Source organism: Neoarius graeffei, chromosome 1 (assembly GCF_027579695.1).
Source record: "Neoarius graeffei isolate fNeoGra1 chromosome 1, fNeoGra1.pri, whole genome shotgun sequence".
NCBI lineage: Eukaryota > Metazoa > Chordata > Actinopteri > Siluriformes > Ariidae > Neoarius > Neoarius graeffei.
In genome coordinates, this window is record NC_083569.1 from 59,258,663 (window position 1) to 59,280,938 (window position 22,276).

General features: G+C 40.4%; 1 protein-coding gene across 1 annotated transcript in view; it reads right to left on the reverse strand.

Moving 5' to 3' along the window:
- zanl (zonadhesin, like) overlaps positions 1-22,276 on the reverse strand; it is a 120,818-nt gene that overhangs the window by 984 nt on the left and 97,558 nt on the right. The window contains 27 exon segments of the mRNA XM_060919399.1: positions 583-641; positions 945-1,041; positions 2,124-2,246; positions 8,026-8,161; positions 8,281-8,483; positions 9,869-9,999; positions 10,148-10,309; positions 10,730-10,931; positions 11,063-11,192; positions 11,401-11,648; positions 11,941-12,085; positions 12,308-12,516; positions 12,741-13,012; positions 16,050-16,177; positions 16,390-16,554; positions 16,744-16,985; positions 18,804-18,948; positions 19,176-19,378; positions 19,610-19,786; positions 19,912-20,006; positions 20,240-20,348; positions 20,513-20,690; positions 20,807-21,054; positions 21,146-21,281; positions 21,443-21,645; positions 21,883-22,052; positions 22,167-22,274. Of these exon segments, the coding sequence (XP_060775382.1) occupies positions 583-641; positions 945-1,041; positions 2,124-2,246; positions 8,026-8,161; positions 8,281-8,483; positions 9,869-9,999; positions 10,148-10,309; positions 10,730-10,931; positions 11,063-11,192; positions 11,401-11,648; positions 11,941-12,085; positions 12,308-12,516; positions 12,741-13,012; positions 16,050-16,177; positions 16,390-16,554; positions 16,744-16,985; positions 18,804-18,948; positions 19,176-19,378; positions 19,610-19,786; positions 19,912-20,006; positions 20,240-20,348; positions 20,513-20,690; positions 20,807-21,054; positions 21,146-21,281; positions 21,443-21,645; positions 21,883-22,052; positions 22,167-22,274 (4,424 nt within the window).

Sequence of the window (22,276 nt, forward strand, 5' to 3'; positions counted from 1 at the left end):
TCGTGAATATTTTCCACAAAATGTGTTTGTAAGCCCTGTGATGACCTGGCGACTTGTCCAGGGTGTACCCTGCCTTTCGCCCGTAGTCAGCTGGGATAGGCTCCAGCTTGCCTGCGACCCTGTAGAACAGGATAAAACGGCTAGAGATAATGAGATGAGATGTGTTTGTAAATAATCCAATGTTATTTTTTTAAAGCAAATTAAAAATAAGCACTGGATACAAACCCATTTATCTTAGATACAAATTTCATTGCTCGGTGGTCAAGTCTTTATGAGATGATGCCTTGCACTTATGATCGGGTTCCCTGTGGTGGTACACGTACGTACGGATGTCGTATCATCAAGCCATCAAAAATCAGGTCAATACATTCTCTTATGTATGCTGCAGTGCAAAGGCAAATTCCAGTATCTGCATATTGTGTCGGTGGCAAAAGATGGTACAATAGCGTCACCTATTCACTACTGGACCATCTTTTGCCACTGACACAACCTGCAGATACTGCAGTTTGCCTTTGCATGGCAGTATGTGGCTCCGCTCCACTATTATTAAAAACAACTTCTATTGGAAAACACCACACATACCTTGATTTTCCAGTGATAGGCTGTTACTGCTACTGGTATCACAACTGTGTTTTCTATACCTGAGAAGAGAACACCATTTCATATTCATTCTTATACTCTTTACAATATACATTATTCAAATGGAATAAATTAGAATTTTTTAAAAAATTATAGTTATTTCAGATCAAATCCAAATGCTAGAGTACACAGTACTGAAAAGGATAATCACTATATGATCGCTGTTCTCATTACAATTGACATTTTGAATGAATTATGCATAGATAATAAACAACCTTTTAATTTTCATTGTTATGGGGAATGTCATAATAGACAATATTTAACTGTGAAAATGAATTTTTTGTTTGTTTGTTTCCTAGACATACCTGTTTGATTTCTTGCAGATGCATACAGTTGTTATGATGATGATGATGATGATGGCAAGTGGTACCAAGACTCCAATCAGAATAATGCTTGTCCGATCTGTTAGAACAGTAGGATGGGGCAGTATGACAGTCAGTCCTTAAAGCACATTATAGCTATTTTATAAGAGTACAATATCACTGAGGTAAAATCTGCTTAATAATTTCAGATATAGTTTTGATTATTTTATTATGATTAGTTACCTGGGCTTTCTTTATCCTCACAATTTTCCCCCTTATAACCTTCTGGACATAAGCAGGTGTAGTTGTTCTCACCAAAACAAGTGCCACCGTTCAAGCATGGTGAGCTTAGGCATGGGTTCACTGAGAAAGACAGGAATTTAGAGAAGACTTTGCTGAACAGAATATATTGTGAAATGATAGTAGTATGGGGCAGTATGACAGTCAGTCCTTAAAGCACATTACAGCTATTTTATAAGAGTAAAGTATCATCAAGGTCAAATCTGTTTAATAATTTCAGATACGTTTTGGATTATTTTATTATGATTAGTTACCTGGGCTTTCTTTATCCTCACAATTTTCCCCCTTATAACCTTCTGGACATAAGCAGGTGTAGTTGTTCTCACCATCAAGACAAGTGCCACCGTTCAAGCATGGTGAGCTTAGGCATGGGTTCACTGAGAAAGACAGGAATTTAGAGAAGACTTTGCTGAACAGAATATATTGTGAAATGATAGTAGTATGGGGCAGTATGACAGTCAGTCCTTAAAGCACATTACAGCTATTTTATAAGACTAAAATATCACCAAGGTCAAATCTGTTTAATAATTTCAGATATGTTTTGGATTATTTTATTATGATTAGTTACCTGGGCTTTCTTTATCCTCACAATTTTCCCCCTTATAACCTTCTGGACATAAGCAGGTGTAGTTGTTCTCACCATCAAGACAAGTGCCACCGTTCAAGCATGGTGAGCTTAGGCATGGGTTCACTGAGAAAGACAGGAATTTAGAGAAGACTTTGCTGAACAGAATATATTGTGAAATGATAGTAGTATGGGGCAGTATGACAGTCAGTCCTTAAAGCACATTACAGCTATTTTATAAGACTAAAATATCATCAAGGTCAAATCTGTTTAATAATTTCAGATATGTTTTGGATTATTTTATTATGATTAGTTACCTGGGCTTTCTTTATCCTCACAATTTTTCCCCTTATAACCTTCTGGACATAAGCAGGTGTAGTTGTTCTCACCATCAAGACAAGTGCCACCGTTCAAGCATGGTGAGCTTAGGCATGGGTTCACTGAGAAAGAGGAATTTAGAGAAGAGTTTTCTTTGCTTAACAGTATCAGGGACTTTTATATTTGTCTTTTATATATCTCGTAATAATCTTTACGATTAGTGTGTATTAGTCCTATATTTTACGCTTAGTGTTTATTTAATGTTTAATGTTTATTGCTGCATCATAGGTTTGAGAGTAATGCAATTTCAATCTTCTGTATGTCCTGTACATATTGCAGTATTGACAATAAAGTAGACTTTGACTTTGATATTGTGAAACGATAGTGGTTAGAAAACAAGCAGCATTGTATAGTACCAGTTTGGACACAGCTTCCAATTCAGTGTTTTTTTTTTTGTTTTTTTTTTATTAAATAAAAGACACTTCATGTCAAAGTAATGATGGATGTCGTTTCTCTTTCCTTAGCTGAGTAGTTCTTGACATAATATGGATTACTACAGTTGTGGAATAGGGCTATTTACTGTTTACTATTTACTGTTTGATCTGAAACACATTAAAAAGGCAAAAAACTAGTCCACTAATTAACTTTTGACGAGGCACCTGTTAACTGAAAAGCATTCCAGCTGACTACCTCATGAAGCTGGTTAAGGTAATGCCAATAGTGTGCAAAGTGTCATCAAGGTAAACGCTGGCTATTCTGAAGAATCTAAAATATGAACCTTTTTGAAACACATTGTTTTTTACCACATACTTCCATATATGTTCCATATATTATTTCATAGTGTTGACGTCTTCAGTATTGTTCTACGACCCCGATTCCAAAAAAGTTGGGACAAAGTACAAATTGTAAATAATAAAAATGGAATGCAATGATGTGGAAGTTTCAAAATTCCATATTTTATTCAGAATAGAACATAGATGGCATATCAAATGTTTAAACTGAGAAAATGTATCATTTAAAGAGAAAAATTAGGTGATTTTAAATTTCATGACAACAACACATCTCAAAAAAGTTGGGACAAGGCCTTGTTTACCACTGTGAGACATCCCCTTTTCTCTTTACAACAGTCTGTAAACGTCTGGGGACTGAGGAGACAAGTTGCTCAAGTTTAGGGATAGGAATGTTAACTCATTCTTGTCTAATGCAGGATTCTAGTTGCTCAACTGTGTTGGGTCTTTTTTGTTGTATCTTCTGTTTTATGATGCGCTAAATGTTTTCTATGGGTGAAAGATCTGGACTGCAGGCTGGCCAGTTCAGTACCCGGACCCTTCTTCTACGCAGCCATGATGCTGTAATTGATGCAGTATGTGGTTTGGCATTGTCATGTTGGAAAATGCAAGGTCTTCCCTGAAAGAGACGTCGTCTGGATGGGAGCATATATTGCTCTAGAACCTGGATATACCTTTCAGCATTGATGGTGTCTTTCCAGATGTGTAAGCTGCCCATGCCACACGCACTAATGCAACCCCATACCATCAGAGATGCAGGCTTCTGAACTGAGCGCTGATAACAACTTGGGTCGTCCTTCTCCTCTTTAGTCCGAATGACACGGCGTCCCTGATTTCCATAAAGAACTTCAAATTTTGATTCGTTTGACCACAGAACAGTTTTCCACTTTGCCACAGTCCATTTTAAATGAGCTTTGGCCCAGAGAAGACGTCTGCGCTTCTGGATCATATTTAGATACGGCTTCATAGAGTTTTAGCTGGCAACGGCGGATGGCATGGTGAATTGTGTTCACAGATAATGTTCTCTGGAAATATTCCTGAGCCCATTTTGTGATTTCTAATACAGAAGCATGCCTGTATGTGATGCAGTGCCGTCTAAGGGCCCGAAGATCACGGGCACCCAGTATGGTTTTCCGGCCTTGACCCTTACGCACAGAGATTCTTCCAGATTCTCAGAATCTTTTGATGATATTATGCACTGTAGATGATGATCTGTTCAAACTCTTTGCAATTTTACACTGTCGAACTCCTTTCTGATATTGCTCCACTATTTGTCAGGGCAGAATTAGGGGGATTGGTGACAGTGGCGGCTGGTAGTCTTTCAAACAGGGGAGGCTGGTCGGTTACAATATTTCCAGATTTTAAAAGAAAAAAACCACATCAATTTTGCCCATACTCTTGCCTCTGATCTGGCTGATTGTTGGCAGGGTCACAAACTGTGAAATAACAGGTTCTTTTGGCCCATTAGCCTACTGTCCAATATACATGATGGTGGTGTTGGGGGGGTATATTTTAACATTTTATATTTTAAAATTGTGGCATGTTGTTTAAAAATTGATCATTATTGAAAGCAGCTCTTTGTCAGGAACCTCAGCAGTAACAGCAGAGTGTTCTGGAATAGGCACAAGCACTGACCTTGGGGAACCAAACATAGAGCTGGGTGCCACACATTTCATTCAGTGACACTTTCCCTATATTTTACTTATTTTGACTGAGAAATGTTTTATTGACAATTTTGATAACCCTTCACTTTTAATCCAGGTCTGTAGTGTGAAATGGTCTCGGCTGTGTTTTTGTTTAAAAATGTTTTCCAAATTGTAGCTGTGTTTAATTCATATCCAGAAAAATATAAATTCCAATATAATATACTCAGCATAAACATTTTAAATAGATTCTATATTTTTGGTCCATCCATGACATATTACTAAAGTAGCCTATTTACTGTTGTTGATGTGGGTCACTTGCTGTTAGCCAATTCACTTTTTCGTACCAGGAGAGCTGAAAGGAACGAGTATTATTCCCTACCTTTTTCAAGTCAGTTTGAGGCGTTGGTTTACCCTGCTCTTTAATTTTAATTTTTTCCTCGAAAGGAAGACTGGCAAATGGCTTCGCCAAAATTAAATCAGCAATGCTTGGCATCCGTGCGCAGCTTTCTTGCTAGCTGACTAGCCCCCTCAAGTTCAGTCACTCAAATAAACGAAATTTTTGGAACTAAGATAGCAAACTTGACAACACTATATTTACACTTTATTTACAATGAAAATATATACAAACTAAAAAAGCTGGTAGAAACCGTATGTAATGAATGAAATCAAAATGTAAGCTGATCTCTTACAATACACCACAGCACTTGCGAATCCGCATGGGACTGAACTGAAATTCACCGCTGCCTGTCTATAGTTGAAACGAGCTGTCAATCAAAGAAAATATCCGGCCACTTTCACCAATCACCAGTCTCCTCGCGGAAACTGCCATGTCCCTCCCACTGTGAGGCTCGGAGTCCGTGGGCGGGCATTTTCACAGTATTTGTCCAATAACTGTCTTGCATTTTGATATTGAAAAGCGCATCGCTCCCAAATGCCATTGAAGTCCACTGAGGCTGGGAGTCCGTGGGACTCCGTGGGTGGGCGTTTTCGCAGTATTTGTCCAATAATCGTCTTGCATTTTGAGATTGAAAAGCGCATAGCTCCCAAATGCCATTGAAGTGCACTGAGGCTGGGCTGCATCGCGTGGTCACGAGGGGGAAAAACTCACGCACACATTAGGCGAACTGGGGAAAGTTATAACGGAATGATTTCGCACTGTAGTGGGTTGAGCACATATATTTCTATGATTCTGGATCTGAAATACAGTGGGGCAAAAAAGTATTTAGTCAGTCACCAATTGTGCAAGTTCTCCCACTTAAAAAGATGAGAGAGGCCTGCAATTTTCATCAGAGGTACACTTCAACTATGAGAGACAAAATAAGAAAAAAAAATCCAGAAAATCACATTGTCTGATTTTTAAAGAATTTATTTGCAAATTATGGTGGAAAATAAGTATTTGGTCAATAACAAAACTTCATCTCAATACTTTGTTATATACCCTTTGTTGGCAATGACAGAGGTCAAACGCTTTCTGTAAGTCTTCACAAGGTTTTCATACACTGTTGCTGGTATTTTGGCCCATTCCTCCATGCAGATCTCCTCTACAGCAGTGATGTTTTGGGGCTGTCGCTGGGCAACATGGACTTTCAACTCCCTCCAAAGATTTTCTACGGGGTTGAGATCTGGAGACTGGCTAGGCCACTCCAGGACCTTGAAATGCTTCTTACGAAGCTGCTCCTTCGTTGCCCGGGCGGTGTGTTTGGGATCATTGTCATGCTGAAAGACCCAGCCATGTTTCATCTTCAAAGCCCTTGCTGATGGAAGGAGGTTTTCATTCAAAATCTCACGATACATGGCCCCATTCATTCTTTCCTTTACACGGATCAGTCGTCCTGGTCCCTTTGCAGAAAAACAGCCCCAAAGCATGATGGTTCCACCCCCATGCTTCACAGTAGGTATGGTGTTCTTTGGATGCAACTCAGCATTCTTTCTCCTCCAAACACGACAAGTTGAGTTTTTACCAAAAAGTTCTATTTTGGTTTCATCTGACCATATGACATTCTCCCAATCCTCTTCTGGATCATCCAAATGCTCTCTAGCAAACTTCAGACGGGCCTGGACATGTACTGGCTTAAGCAGGGGGACACGTCTGGCACTGCAGGATTTGAGTCCCTGGCAGCATAGTGTGTTACTGATGGTAGCCTTTGTTACTTTGGTCCCAGTTCTCTGCAGGTCATTCACTAGGTTCCCCCGTGTGGTTCTGGGATTTTTGCTCACCGTTCTTGTGATCATTTTGACCCCACGGGGTGAGAGCTTGCATGGAGCCCCAGATCGAGGGAGATTATCAGTGGTCTTGTATGTCTTCCATTTTTTAATAATTGCTCCTACAGTTGATTTTTTCACACCAACCTGCTTACCTATTGCAGATTCAGTCTTCCCAGCCTGGTGCAGGTCTACAATTTTGTTTCTGGTGTCCTTTGACAGCTCTTTGGTCTTGGCCATAGTGGAGTTTGGAGTGTGACTGTTTGAGGTTGTGGACAGGTGTCTTTTATACTGATAACGAGTTCAAACAGGTTCCATTAATACAGATAATGAGTGGAGGACAGAGGAGCCTCTTAAAGAAGTTGTTACAGGTCTGTGAGAGCCAGAAATCTTGCTTGTTTGTAGGTGACCAAATACTTATTTTACTGAGGAATTTACCAATTAATTCATTAAAAATCCTACAATGTGATTTCCTGGATTCTTTCCCCCCATTCTGTCTCTCATAGTTGAAGTGTACCTACGATGAAAATTACAGGCCTCTCTCATCTTTTTAAGTGGGAGAACTTGCACAATTGGTGGCTGACTAAATACTTTTTTGCCCCACTGTAGCAATGTTATAAGGTCGGCTATAACATAAGCCTAGCGCAATTCATCCTACACGATGTTCGTCATTTTTAGAGGAGGCTGAGCCTCCGTCGTTGTCTTAGAGCAATTGCCCGTGATTGGTGATCCTCTTCCCATCTTTACTTCTGAGAGCTGCTGCTAATCCAAGATGCTCTTTTTATACCCAGTCATGTTAATGACCTATTGCCAATTGACCTAATGAGTTGCAATTTGGTCCTCCAGCTGTTCCTTTTTTGTACCTTTAACTTTTCCAGCCTCTTATTGCCCCTGTCCCAACTTTTTTGAGATGTGTTGCTGTCATGAAATTTCAAATGAGCCAATATTTGGCATGAAATTTCAAAATGTCTCACTTTCGACATTTGATATGTTGTCTATGTTCTATTGTGAATACAATATCAGTTTTTGAGATTTGTAAATTATTGCATTCCGTTTTTATTTACAATTTGTACTTTGTCCCAACTTTTTTGGAATCAGGGTTGTACAATGCAGAAAACAGTCAAAATCCTTAAAAACCTATGAATGAGTAGGGGTGTCCAAACTTTTGACTGGTACTGCATGTGAACACCTTTTCAGTGCATCATCAACAGATTTTCTGACTCATACTGCAAAGTGTGTATTAGTGTTTAAATGGAGACACTCACTGTTGTAGCAACCACGTGAGGTGTTGGAGACGGTACAGATTTGATTGTTGCTGCAGCCTTTGGGCTGGCAAAAAGCACCAGTGGTTTTACACTGACAGCTCAGAGCACAATCCTCAGTCACAAATGTCTCATTCAGCTGTGTGTGCATGCAAAAAGAAAAGTGGGATGCGTGTTGTTCATAGCTCATATCACCATTATTACTTACTTGAGACAATGCTAACTCAGTACAGCAGATACACATAACTTGGTACTCACAGTGTAGTAGCGGCCCAAATAGGTGCAGCCACACTCATTGTAAGGAACACACTTGTCGCCACTCATGGCAAATCCAGGATTACACTGACATCCCTCTAAGCACAAAGTTTGCTCACACTCAGAGGATGCTGCTAAGGCTGCGCATGATGCTGGACATGCAGTCATGCAGGTTGTGTAGGTACTGTTGGCACCACATGACAGACCTATAACCCAATACACACAATGCACATAGTGAGAAAATCCATTCAGGAAGAATGTTAATGCTATTGCTTTGCATGTCCATATTGTATTTGTGTGTTTGACAGTAAAATTCAGATGGTATGTGTGAGGCAGAAAAAGACATGAATTATGATGTACTACTTTTGTGATTTTATAGAGAATGTGCCTGATGCTTTGGTACCCTATACTGTTAGAATAACAATATTGATTTTTTTTTTTTAAATGTGAACATTTAATGTAAATTACATTACTTATTAAAGGAACAGTCCACCATACTTCCATAATGAAATATGCTCTTATCTGAATTGAGACGAGCTGCTCCGTACCTGTCCGAGCTTTGCGCGACCTCCCAGTCAGTCAGACGCAGTCATACGCGCTGTCACTCCTGTTAGCAATGTAGCTAGGCTCAGTATGGCCAATGGTATTTTTTGGGGCTGTAGTTAGATGCGACCAAACTCTTCCACGTTTTTCCTGTTTACACAGGTTTATATGACAGGTGATATGAAACAAGTTCAGTTACACAAATTGAAACGTAGCGATTTTCTATGCTATGGAAAGTCCGCACTATAATGACAGGCGTACTAACACCTTCTGCGCGCTTCGGCAGCGCATTGATATGGAGCTCAGATATCAATGCACTGCCGAAGCGCACAGAAGGTGTCAGTATGCCTGTCATTATAGTGCGGACTTTCCATAGCATAGAAAATCGCTACGTTTCAATTTGTGTAACTGAACTTGTTTCATATCACCTGTCATATAAACCTATGTAAACAGGAAAAACGTGGAAGAGTTTGGTCGCATCTAACTACAGCCCCAAAAAATACCATTGGCCATACTGAGCCTAGCTACATTGCTAACAGGAGTGACAGCGCGTCTGACTGCGTCTGACTGACTGGGAGGTCGCGCAAAGCTCGGAGAGGTACGGAGCAGCTCGTCTCAATTCAGATAAGAGCATATTTCATTATGGAAGTACGGTGGACTGTTCCTTTAAAGTTAGCAATTTTATATCTGCTCACTGTATGGCCTGCAAATATATAAGAATAACTCCAAGCTTTTCCACACTGAGACACCTGGGAACAAGATTAAAGGACCACTGAGTCACATTTTTTTCTCCAGGTCATTTAGAGCAATCTTAAGTATTTTTACTGGGCTGAGAACATTAAAATAATTCTGACATATAGTACACATAGTATAACTGTCATTGTTATTGTCACAAACACAATGTATTACACATAGTCTGGTTAGTCTGATGACAAGTTACTGCAAATTCACATAGAAAATATTTCCTGAAAATGAAAATCTAGGCGTCCTCAAAATATTGAGTGTGTGCGCGTGCATACGCACGCCTTTGCAAGTGTGTGTAACATACCACAGTTCAGTTGTGTTCTCCAAGGCCCTAATGTAATTCCCTGTTCTTGACATGCCAGGGCATAAACAGCATAACTCTGACAGCGCAGTGTGGAGCTGTTCTGCTCTGCACACAAGTCAAACACACAGTCCCTGCAAAACACACACACACACACCCCTTGTCAGAGCAATATACACTTTCTCTACCAGAAATAACAAGGAAATTATCTGCACACAATACACTCACTGCAGCTATCAGTCACCTGGAATACACGCACCCACACCCATAGGCTGTACTTACTCCTGGAACTCATCAGGGACCATGGTGGCATGGCAGGGAGCAAAGGGTCCTGAAGGGTCACTCAATGCTCCACACTGATTCTTCCCTTTCAGCTCCTCCAGCTGAGCTTCAGTGCAATTGAATGTCTCAAAGCCCGAGTCCAAATATCTTTCTACTTCTCTCCTGACACACACACACACACACACACACACACACACACACACACACACACACACACACACAGACTTTTTTTGTCTAGGTCTGGGATGCAAAGAAAGATTCTACAGGAAAAAGAAAACTTAAAAGGACAGCAATGATGATGTGTAGTTTTGTGTAATTATGATTAGTTAGCATAAAGAAAAACGTGGGCTAGTGGTGGCTCAATGGGTTAAGGCTCTGGGTTATTGATTGGAGGGTTATTGACAGCACTGCCAAGCTGTCACTTTTGGGCCCTTGCACAAGGCCCTTAACCCTGTCAGCTCAATCTAACCACATCGATCTCACATAGAGGAAGGAAAAAGATGTAAAAAGAAGATGATTAGCATAAAACAAAACAAAATGAGGTAAGAACTGATCAGATAATTTTGAAAGCGTGTTACTCACTTATGCAAGTAGGTGAGATGGGGCAGGTCTGAGGTGTGGAACACCTCTCCTTGCTTGTCACTCACTCTCCAGCTATCTCCAAACTCATTGAGGTTGCGGGTGAAGGTGTTGTCAGGCTTTACATACTCATTATTAGAGAGACCATCATAGTTTCCACAAAGGCCACGCACATGCTTCTTGTAGGTGCTCGGCAAAATCACCTCTGTTCAGAGGGAAAGGGGTTTGTGTTGTCACTGCTAAGGTGTGTGTTTGTTCTGGCTTGTATATAGTGTGCGTAGATGTGACTAGGCCAACATATAAATACGCACACAGATTGTCTGTCTTTATTCTCACCTCCTCGCATGTTGCCATCAAAGCGCACGGTAAGGCCAAAGTCAGTTATAAGCTGAAGGTACTGGGAGTTCAGAGAGATCTTGATACCCTGCTTAGGACTCAATGGAGGGGACACACGCTCACCATTAACCTGTGGGAGAGATCCCCAGCACACAGACATGAGCAAACTAGAGTAAATTACTCTACATTTAAGAAACTGTGCGATTAATTTTTCACCAACAATTATAAGCTATATTTTGACAAGTTTTCAATTTCATTACAGTAGTGGCAGAGATTGTGTGTGTCATATTACTGCATGCATGTATGCTACATTTAACACAAATCTTGCATTTTCTTACCAGCAGCCCCTTTTTCTGGAGCATTTGAATGCTGACACCATACACTTCCACATAAACCTCACGCAGGAAGGAAACACGCCTGTTGCCACCTCTACGGGCGTTCTTACCCCTCACAGTAAGGGGTGTGAGGAAGGTGGGTAGATCATAATCCTTGGTTAGCACGTACGTATACGGGCCCTGATAGTGGTGTTTGAATTTGTCAAAGGTGAGGTAGTGTGGATCTCCAGAAATTATGCACTTGTTAAAATCTATAAATGCAAAAAAAAAAAAAAAGAATAAAAGAATATAATATTTTTTATAATAATATAATAAACTATAATAATATAATATTCTCAGTGGTGTGACATGTATGTATGGCATTTAATATAATTTGCTTGAACAGCACTCTCATGATAGAAGACTTATTTTGGGGAAAAGAGAATTGTAATGTACATGAAGGATTATATCTTATAAGTATAGCAAAAGAGAAAAGGCCTGTGGAGGATGAAAGAAATAAAAACTGTGTGGCAGACAGGAGGGTTATTAGTTCCTAGGACTCACCCTCAGGTTTGCAGTAGCGCTCGCCATCACTGTTCAGGGCACAAACGGACCTGGAGCTGCACTGAAAGGCCTTGCAACTTAATACTCCTCCCAGACTGCATGTGCACTTCTGGTCACAGTGTTCTGTCACCCAAGAATCCCCAACCTGTAACACACAGCAGGATGACTGACCATGGTGGTTTACTCTGTATCACAAATACAGAACACTGTGTGTGTTACAAAAGTTTAGAGCTTCCCAATGAAGCCTAAAGATGACCTTGCATAAATGGCAGGTAAATACTCCTTTCAGACAACACTGCACTAATATTAAAGCTCAAGTTAGAACAATTCTAACTTTTATATGGATTCAAGTTGAATTGCAACTTACATCATGGTATTCTCCTTTGTTGTCCACACATCCACAGTTAGAAAGTTGTACACACATGCCATCACTCAGCACAAAGCCTGCATCACACTGGCAGCCTTCCACACAGCTATTTGGTGGCAGGGGACAGAAAATGGGGAAAAGATCTGCACAGGTGGGAGGGCATGGTGGTGTGCAGTCTGAGTAGTGGCTGTTTGGTGGGCACGGAAGAGCTGTATGGAAGGTAAGAACAAGAAAGCTGCTGTATATACAGCTATGGCATGCTACATATGAGCTATATTTACATAACCTCTGTAACTTCATTAGCTGACTATAAAGCATTAACAACATGACATTAAATTTTTAAATACTAACAGGTTATTGTTAGTGATCACTGCATTATGAAGGCTGCTCAAGACTAAGCTCCCTTTAGTTGAGTAACTTGAGGATCACTCACGACAGAAGGTAGCGTTCCTCCAGCTGATGGTGACACCAGTGCTCTGGCAGGCCTGGGCATAAGCCTCTACGTTGTCACAAAGTGTGGACTCCATGCTATCATACTCGCACATGTCATAGATGCAGTTCTCCACAAAGGGTTCAGAATCAATTAGTGGGTGGCAGGGCTTGAACTTGTCTGACTTGATAATGCTGGTACACTGATCCTTGATGGCGATGGCCTCCTTGTCTGTGCAGTTTGGGTGGACATCCGGACGTGTGTCTGGCTGGCATCTGTAGAGACAGAGATTGACAGACATAAAATAAAGAAATAATAAATGAATGATGTTAATATTATAATGTGACAAATTCTTATGTATATTTATGTTCCACTCAATATGGCAAATGTACTAAAAAGGTGCTGATTGCAAAGTCATCTGAAATTTTCACATTTTTTAAATTGTGCATGGCATTTTCCTATGTCTTGGAAGAACAATATCATGCGGACAAGAAGTGATCATTTTGATGTCCTGAGTGTCACTTTTCTCTGTTTTGGGACCAAAATCCTACCTCTTGAGGTAAACAATAAGACCCTACGGAAACAGCCAAATGCAAGGGGCTTTAACATACAGTGGCGCTTGAAAGTTTGTGAACCCTTTAGAATTTTCTATATTTCTGCATAAATATGACCTAAAACAACATCAGATTTTCACACAAGTCCTAAAAGTAGATAAAGAGAACCCAATTAAACAAATGAGACAAAAATATAATACTTGGTCATTTATTTATTGAAGAAAACAATCCAATATTACATATCTGTGAGTGGCAAAGTATGTGAACCTCTAGGATTAACAGGTAATTTGAAGGTGAAATTAGAGTCAGGTGTTTTCAATCAATGGGATGACAATCAGGTGTGAGTGGGCACCCTGTTTTATTTAAAGAACAGGGATCTATCAAAGTCTGATCTTCACAACACATGCTTGTGGAAGTGTATTATGACACGAACAAAGGAGATTTCTGAGGACCTCAGAAAAAGCGTTGTTGATGCTCATCAGGCTGGAAAAGGTTACAAAACCATCTCTAAAGAGTTTGGACTCCACCAATCCACAGTCAGACAGATTGTGTTCAAATGGAGGAAATTCAAGACCATTGTTAGCCTCCTCAGGAGTGGTCAACCAACAAAGGTCACTCCAAGAGTAAGGTGTGTAATAGTTGGCGAGGTCACAAAGGATCCCAGGGTAACTTCTAAGCAACTGAAGGCTTCTCTCACATTGGCTAATGTTAATGTTCATGAGTCCACCATCAGGAGAACACTGAACAACAATGGTGTGCATGGCAGGGTTGCGGGTTGCAAGGAGAAAGCCACTGCTCTCCAAAAAGAACATTGCTGCTCGTCTGCAGTTTGCCAAAGATCACGTGGACAAACCAGAAGGGTATTGGAAAAATGTTTTGTGGATGGATGAGACCAAAATAGAACTTTTTGGTTGAAATGAGAAGCGTTATGTTTGGAGAAAGGAAAACACTGTGTTCCAGCATAAGAACAGTATGCCATCTGTGAAACATGGTGGTGGTAGTATCATAGTTTGGGCCTGTTTTGCTGCATGTGGGCCAGGACGGCTTGCCATCATTGATGGAACAATGAATTCTGAATTGTACCAGTGAATTCTAAAGGAAAATGTCAGGACATCTGTCCATGAACTGAATTTCAAGAGAAGGTGGGTCATGCAGCAAGACAACGACCCTAAGCACACAAGTAGTTCTAGCAAAGAATGGTTAAAGAAGAATAAAGTTAATGTTTTGGAATGGCCAAGTCAAAGTCCTGACCTTAATCCAAATGAAATATTGTGGAAGGACCTGAAGCGAGCAGTTCATGTGAGGAAACCCACCAATATCCCAGAGTTGAAACTGTTCTGTACGGAGGAATGGGCTAAAATTCCTCCAAGCCGGTGTGCAGGACTGATTAACAGTTACTGGAAACATTTAGTTGCAGTTATTGCTGCACAAGGGGGTCACACCAGATACTGAAAGCAAAGGTTCACATACTTTTGCCACTCACAGATATGTAATATTGGCTCATTTTCCTCAATAAATAAATGACCAAGTATAATATTTTTGTCTCATTTGTTTAACTGGGTTCTCTTTATCTACTTTTAGGACTTGTGTGAAAATCTGATGATGTTTTAGGTCAATATTTATGCAGAAATATAGAAAATTCTGAAGGGTTCACAAACTTTCAAGCACCACTGTAACTATGGAACTGCGTCACAAGATGGCGACATATGGAAAACATTGTGACTGCATCGACATCAGAGAGTTTTGAGATACAGGTACGTAGTTTGTGGTTGACATTTGTGAATAGATCCATGAAACACAAGACAAATACATCTTTTCTGTTATTGCTTTTGTGTTATTATTTCTTTCTCTGTAAGATCAAAACTTTAGGTGTATAACTCCATACTCGCTCCCGTGGACTCGAGCTCATGCATTCTAAGACTAAGATAGCTAAACACTAGCTAGAATGATTTAGCTATCTGTCCAGAAAAATGGCACGTCATCTAACATTACTCTATCTTGCAGTTACACTCACTAGGTAGGCAATCCTTTCTTTTTCCTCTGGCTTTTAGCTGGAGGTAAAGCAGAGTCCACCATGTTTGTCCATGTTGACTTGTTTTGATTAAAAGTAGATCAAACACACCCGCTTGCTTCGACAATTTTCATAATCGTAAAATGCGGGTCACATTTTATCTCGGCAAAACATTTACACATAGAATACATGGTGTGTGCAGCATCGAAACATCTCAAAACTCCAAAAGTCATAGAAATAGAACATTTTGCCCAGAATTCATCTTTAAAGTCAGAACCTTTAAGCAAGTGTTATTATTATGTAGGCTAATAGTGAACAATATGGTTTTCCACCTAAATAAATAGAACTATGCAGTGAAGAACCAACAGGTAGTCCTGGACAAACAGATGTAAATCAAGTGTAGTCATCCTTCAGCAAATTCAGCTAGTAAAAATGTGCCTAATACAAGGTTTATATATCTTACATTATGTTCCTGGGACTTTAAATATCTGGACTCAACTTTAATAAATATGCCTTATGCAAAAGTTTAAATGAGAAGAGGTTGCTTTTCGTTCCACTACACTGTTATATTTATCTGGCTCATAAATAATTCATCCTGTACTAGCCACCTGCAAATCTGACTTTTGGATAATCGCTCATGTTTCTGAAGATTGTGTAGTTAGGAGATAGAAGATGCTAATTAATATTCAGATACATACACACACAGTATATACAATATACTACATCAAGAGTATGTCAGGTACTTACCCTGGATCGCTGTCTCCCTCAGCCTTCCAGCTGTTACCCAACTCTATAACATCATTAGCTGGCTGGCCATTTGGCATCAAGTTGTCATCACTAGAATTACCATTGTAGGTACCACACATACCACATACCTCCAAACATCATAGGAGATAGAAAACAAATGTGAGCAGCAAAGGAAAGAGCAGTAATTCTTGACTACAAATGACTACAACTGACTGAAATGGTTGAGTTTTATGGAGTGTTACAGTATGCCTGTGATAGAATACTACCTGTAGTTTTTTCCATGCGTTTACCTTTGGAAATTTTACCTTTCCATGTCAGTGTCATCAACATATTTTCTCACCTTGTTGAAGTAGTCTCCAGGGACAGTGATCTCTACATGATGAACACCATCGAACTTAACAATGAGGCCAAAGTCAGTGGATAGCACGCTATTGACTCCACTGGTGAACACCCTGGCCTTAGCTTTAGCAATGTCCATGGGGGTACGAATCCTTTGGCCATTCAGCTACAGAGGGCAAAACCAGAATGATCAAATGATTATATGATCAAATCCTTTTTATCTACTACATAGGTGTATTATATTCTTGGTGATACTACATTATATACATGCCTATATGACCAATCCTTTCAAAATATTTTATGTCATCCATTCCATGTCTTGCCTATCTGCACCCTCTATTTCTATGACCCTTACCAGTACTCTCTTGCTCTTGCTCAGTGTGACATTGGCTCCTGGAAGATAGATAGTGACAGACCGAACGTAGGAGGCTTCAGGTTGGCCACGCTCTTCATTCTTGGCCACAATGGTAAATGGAGTCACCATGGAGCTGTTGCATACTTCCACCAAAGTGTAGGTACATGTGCCCATGTAGGTATGCATGATACTATCAAAGGTGTAATAATGAGGATCACCAGCTATGTGGCAAATACCCACTCCTGTACACACAGATTTAGAGAGTTTAGAAATTTCCTCTATAGTGGACTGTTACTAGCTTACCGTAAAATACCAAATAATAGCCGAGTTCCAATTAACCGCCGAGTTCCCTTTAACGGCCGGGTGTACGCGTGTGTTGTGACAAATAAAGGCCGGTTCCAAATACTCGCCGGGGTCTAAAAAAAAAAAAAAGCGTCCGAACGTTCTATCTAGAATCTTGAGGCCCAGCACTTTTCTGGTTTTCTGGTGTTTAAACGATTTTGCATTGCATAGTTTTCTACCGAAACAATATGAATGAATGAATGAATGAATGAATGAAATTATTTCTATAATACTGTTTACAACATTTTGTTACGTGATAATAAACATGCCATTTCAATGTTATAATCTTGGTCTACCGTAATATTTCTTGAGGAATGCAACTCCGTAACTTTTGACAGATGTCTTAGCCACCCCTTTGGGTATACCCAACGAAAGCCAGCGTGTGTGGTGACATTGAGGACTGCGGGTTTCCAAGGTTGGACTGCTGCTTCTGTTAAACGACCTAAATTGCCGAATGCATGCGTCAAAGCACACACTGAGTTTTATTAAAGACCTTATACCATTTCACTTGCCCTTACCCATTCGGATCTGGAAGACGCTTTACAAAAAAGGTGAGAGCGTTCTAACATGCATTTCAGTCTGCTCGCGGCCAATCTAATCCAAGGGGCCTTTTCAACAAGTAATCTGTCGTGCAAGTTGGGCAGAAGCACGCGTCAGGCAGGCAACATGTAGGCCTACAAGTCAGTAACCTATTCAACTAACTTTCATCCGAACTTTAAGTTTTCTACGGGGTTGAGCCACCGTACCAACTCGCTCGGGGAATAGGCTCATATCGGCCAAATAGGGAGACGTCTTGGAGAGAAACGTGATGCAAGATGACAGTATGTAGCCACTGCAGGTCACTTATTTTTCAGCATAAGAAAAAACCCTTTGGTTTGACACTTCGCACCCTAATTATGTTGCTTCAACGTTGCGCCCTCCATGCAATTTCAGATTGACAGACATCGCGAAGCGCAAAGGGTGGAGGCTGCATGGGTGAGGGTGATAGCAAGTGACCATAACTTTGCAGAGTAATTAAATCACAGTGCTGCGCACAGACAATGGTGTGGTTTCTTGATTATTTTGTAAAGCATGTGCTTAACTAGTCATTAACAGGAAAAGGTGTGTGATTTATCCTTTATCCACCCCGACTGTGCCATGCGAAGATGCATTCTGCGTCTTCAAAATTCCCCGAAGTCGGCACCGTGCTATCTGTAATCTAACTCTAAACAAACTGTAAGTTATACTGGTTAAAAGTAGGCCTATCTGAGAATGATTTTTTTCCCCGTTTTGAGGTAGATTTTGGGGAAGGTGTTTGTGAAGAAGGAATTAATCGCCTGTTCCAAATAGCCGCCTAGTCTCTAATACGCGCCGGGTCTCTTACGTGATTGAGACAAATAATCGCCCGGGCTATTATTTGGTATTTTACGGTATTTGTATATCTTAATCAAGGAATCTTTGTATTGTACATAATGTATGTAATGCCTATGCTGTCATATTAATGTACATGTCAATAAATTATAATATTTACATCAAAGACTGAATGAGTAACTAAAGTAATAGAAGCAAGTTTAAATCATGGTTGTTGGTTAGCTGTCACCTTATACATTTTGAAGAGTGACTGGAGATTTGCAACCTTTAAGTGTCAAGAAATAGTGTTCAAAAGGTAGCAAATGTAGTTGACCTTGTATGTGACTTGTGTGAATACTCTCACTGTACTGGATTGAAGCAGTGCATACCTGTATTCACACAATCCAGCTGGCCTTCATGAACTTTACACTCCTGTGCAGGACTACACTTCCATGCTTCACATGTCACGTTGTTCATCGGATAACACATGCAGCGTTCAGAGCAGTCATCCTTAGTAAACCAGCTTTCGCCCACCTGAATAATGCACACGTGCCAACATTGAGATCTTTTGTAAATAAAAACATGAGTGTACATAGAACTCAACTATTAGAATTGTACAATAAACAACACAACAGGCTGTTAGCATTAGACAGTCACTAGAGGCATCATACATGAGGTTGGGGTTAATTAATTTTAAACTCTTTCTGTAACAATTTCTAGACTTGCATAATTTCAGTTCACACTCATTAACTTTTACATACAGGTCTGTAGTTGCTGTTCTTATCAGTACATCCACACTGACTGAAGGGCACACATTTGTCTCCGCTCAGTATCAGTTCTTTGTCACAAACACATCCTTCTACACATGGCTGTGTGCATGTGTTGGATGCACCAGGATCCTGACAACTGGGGGGGCATGCAGGAGCACAATGTTCATAGTGACTGCCAGCAGGACATTTCAGGGCTGAAGGACATAGAGAAACAAGCAGACTGATTAAGGGGCTACAATAAATTATTAAAAAAGGCTGATTTGCAGAAAAAAAGGTTTCAAGAAGCAGGATGGGAGAAAGTGACCGCTAATTATACTAGCTAATACGAATAAAAATTGAAAAACATGCCCGTATTTACCTCATTGATAAATAAGAAACAAAATTTGCTAACTAAGCAAACCTTGTACCCATGGGCAAACACTTACGACAGAAAGTGTTGTTCCTCCAGTTAATTGACACCCCAGCTTGGGCACACATGTCAGCATAGCTCTCAATAGCCTGGCAGAGGGCCACAGTAGATCCACCTGTGCCACACTGGTCAAACACACAGTTCTCAAAGTATGGGTTAGGTGGCACAACTTTATGGCATGCTTTGAAGATTCCTGAGACAAAAGAGGAGGGATAGAGCTTAGGAAAAGACACCAGATGGCACAAAGTCTGTCAATGAAATTAAGCTTTGTGAATCTGCCTGATCTGCTTGAACTGAATGATGTGTGTGTGTTTTCACCATCAGGATCAGTGATCATTCCACAGTTGGTTGGTTTCTTAGCTTCACTCTCAATATCTTTATTACATTCAATATCTCCACCTTCATGAGTACAACTGGAAGCCAGAATAAGAAATAAACAGAAAGATCAGCTCAAATACCTAAACAAAATAAGAACATTCTATAACCATCAGTTATATGCACAGACAACTGTCCTAACATGTTTTACCATTGGGTATTACTTCATGACTCCCAAATTCCAAGGTTTTCTTCTCTAATTATTAGGGATGAACACCACACAACCTGTGTTTGCCTTTACTAGATTAAAATAGTTAGAGCTATCACTCACTCTGGTCTATCATCAGGCACCTGCCAGCTCCTTCCAAGCTCATTGGTGTTGCTTGTAGGCTTGCCATCTGACATAATGTTGTCATCTGTTGAGTTGTCATTGTAATTTCCTTTGAGATCGATGTAAAAATATGAATATTAACCACCAGATAATTTCAGCACCCTTTATAACATAAATTTATCAGTCATAACATAGATTATTGGCTATAATCTTGAAAAGAAATGTATTAATGGAGTGTTAATCTTCCTGTGGAACAGTGCCCTTGAATCTTACCACACATTCCACACAACAAGCCTTTGTAAGAGGGGGGAAGGCTGACATCAGCGTGGTGATTGCCATCAAAGCGAACACGAAGGCCAAAGTTTGTCTCCAGCACTACAAACTTTCCACTGAGGAAGATCTTGACACCATTTATCAGAGTGATGGGTACAGTCACCTGAACTCCATTTACCTGTAATAAGAAAGGAAATAATGTTGTACTACTGGATGAACAAAGAGATATACAGTACTAAATTATCATAAACGCATAACTCCAATACAATATCAAGTCAATGAAATGCCTCTTACCTGGACTTTACGGCCTTTGTCCAGGATAATCTTACTTCCATTCACATTGATGATGACTGACTTCACGTAGGACACTTTCTTGTTATTGCCCCTATGTTCATTCTGTGTGTCAACAGTGAAGAATGGGATCCCTAATGTCTCATTGCAGGGCTTGGTGAGTGTATAGGAGCAGGAGCCCATGAAATGATGGACCTTCTTATCAAATGAGGTGTAGTGGGGGTCCCCAGACACAGAGCAGATTCCTGGACCTGTAGGCTCTATAAGAGAATGTAATTACTCTAAACTATCTGAACTTTTCATCAACTATAAGGAGTATGTGTGAGAGGGATTTATGTTTACCTTTTGGTTTACAGATGTACTCTCCATCTATCAGTTGGCAGGTCTCTGTACAACTGGTGCTGGAGCAGTGGATGACTTTTCCACTTCGACACACACACTGATGTTCACAGCCTTCCTGTAACCAGCTCTCATTCACCTAGACAATGCAGAAACACACATACTGGCCAATTAGTAAGTGATATCAAATGATATGATTGAGTTACATTATTCTTTATGGCTAGATAATTCATATAAGAATACCTAGAATGTGTGTTTCATGTCTCTGTGTGTGTGTGTGTGTGTGTGTGTGTAACTCACAGGGTGGTAGGAGCCATCAAGGTCCACACAGCCACAGTCTTTGAGAGGCACGCACTTGTTGTTACTCAGGACAAAGCCAGGATCACACTTGCAGCCTTCAACACACTTCTCTCCACAGCCAGCTGGGCCGCTCACACCCACACACGTCTCTGGACATGAACTCACACACATAGAGTAGTGGCTGTTTGGGGGACAGTCCAGAGCTGTGGAGAAAAAGAGGGAGAGAAAAATTCTGAACACAATGTAATTACAGCATTCTTACTATTTGTGCTCTAAAAACTTAAGAAGCAACACTGGGAACATTGCTTATTTTGGATACACATGACACTAGGGTGTAAAACTTGAGTGTTAAACACTGTTCGGTACAAAAAGAGATTCGGTCATATAAGTGAGTCAAACCACAACTCTGCCTCTGAGCACTACTGTAGGGTGTGACTCACAGCAGAAGTCTGGCTCCCTCCACTGGTGCACTGGAGCTCCTGCACTGAGACAGGCATCAGTATAAGCCTGCAGCTGGTCACACAGAGTCTGCAGCAGTCCGTCATAGCGGCACATATCAAACACACAGCTCTGGAAGAACGGCTGAGGATTGACAACCTTTATGCAGTCCCTATGTGTGTAAGGAGGATAAAGAGGATGAGAGAAAAAAGAACATACAATATTTTAACAGTTATAGTAAAGAAATGAATATCCTAATCTAATCTTAAAAATCAAATTAGCTCACCTGAATGGTCCTGTAGTGTCAGTGATTTTTCCACATTTCTCTGGTTTTGACACTTCGGCCTCAAGACTTGGGTCACACGGTGGGTCAGGTGTGACATCAGGTTTGCACCT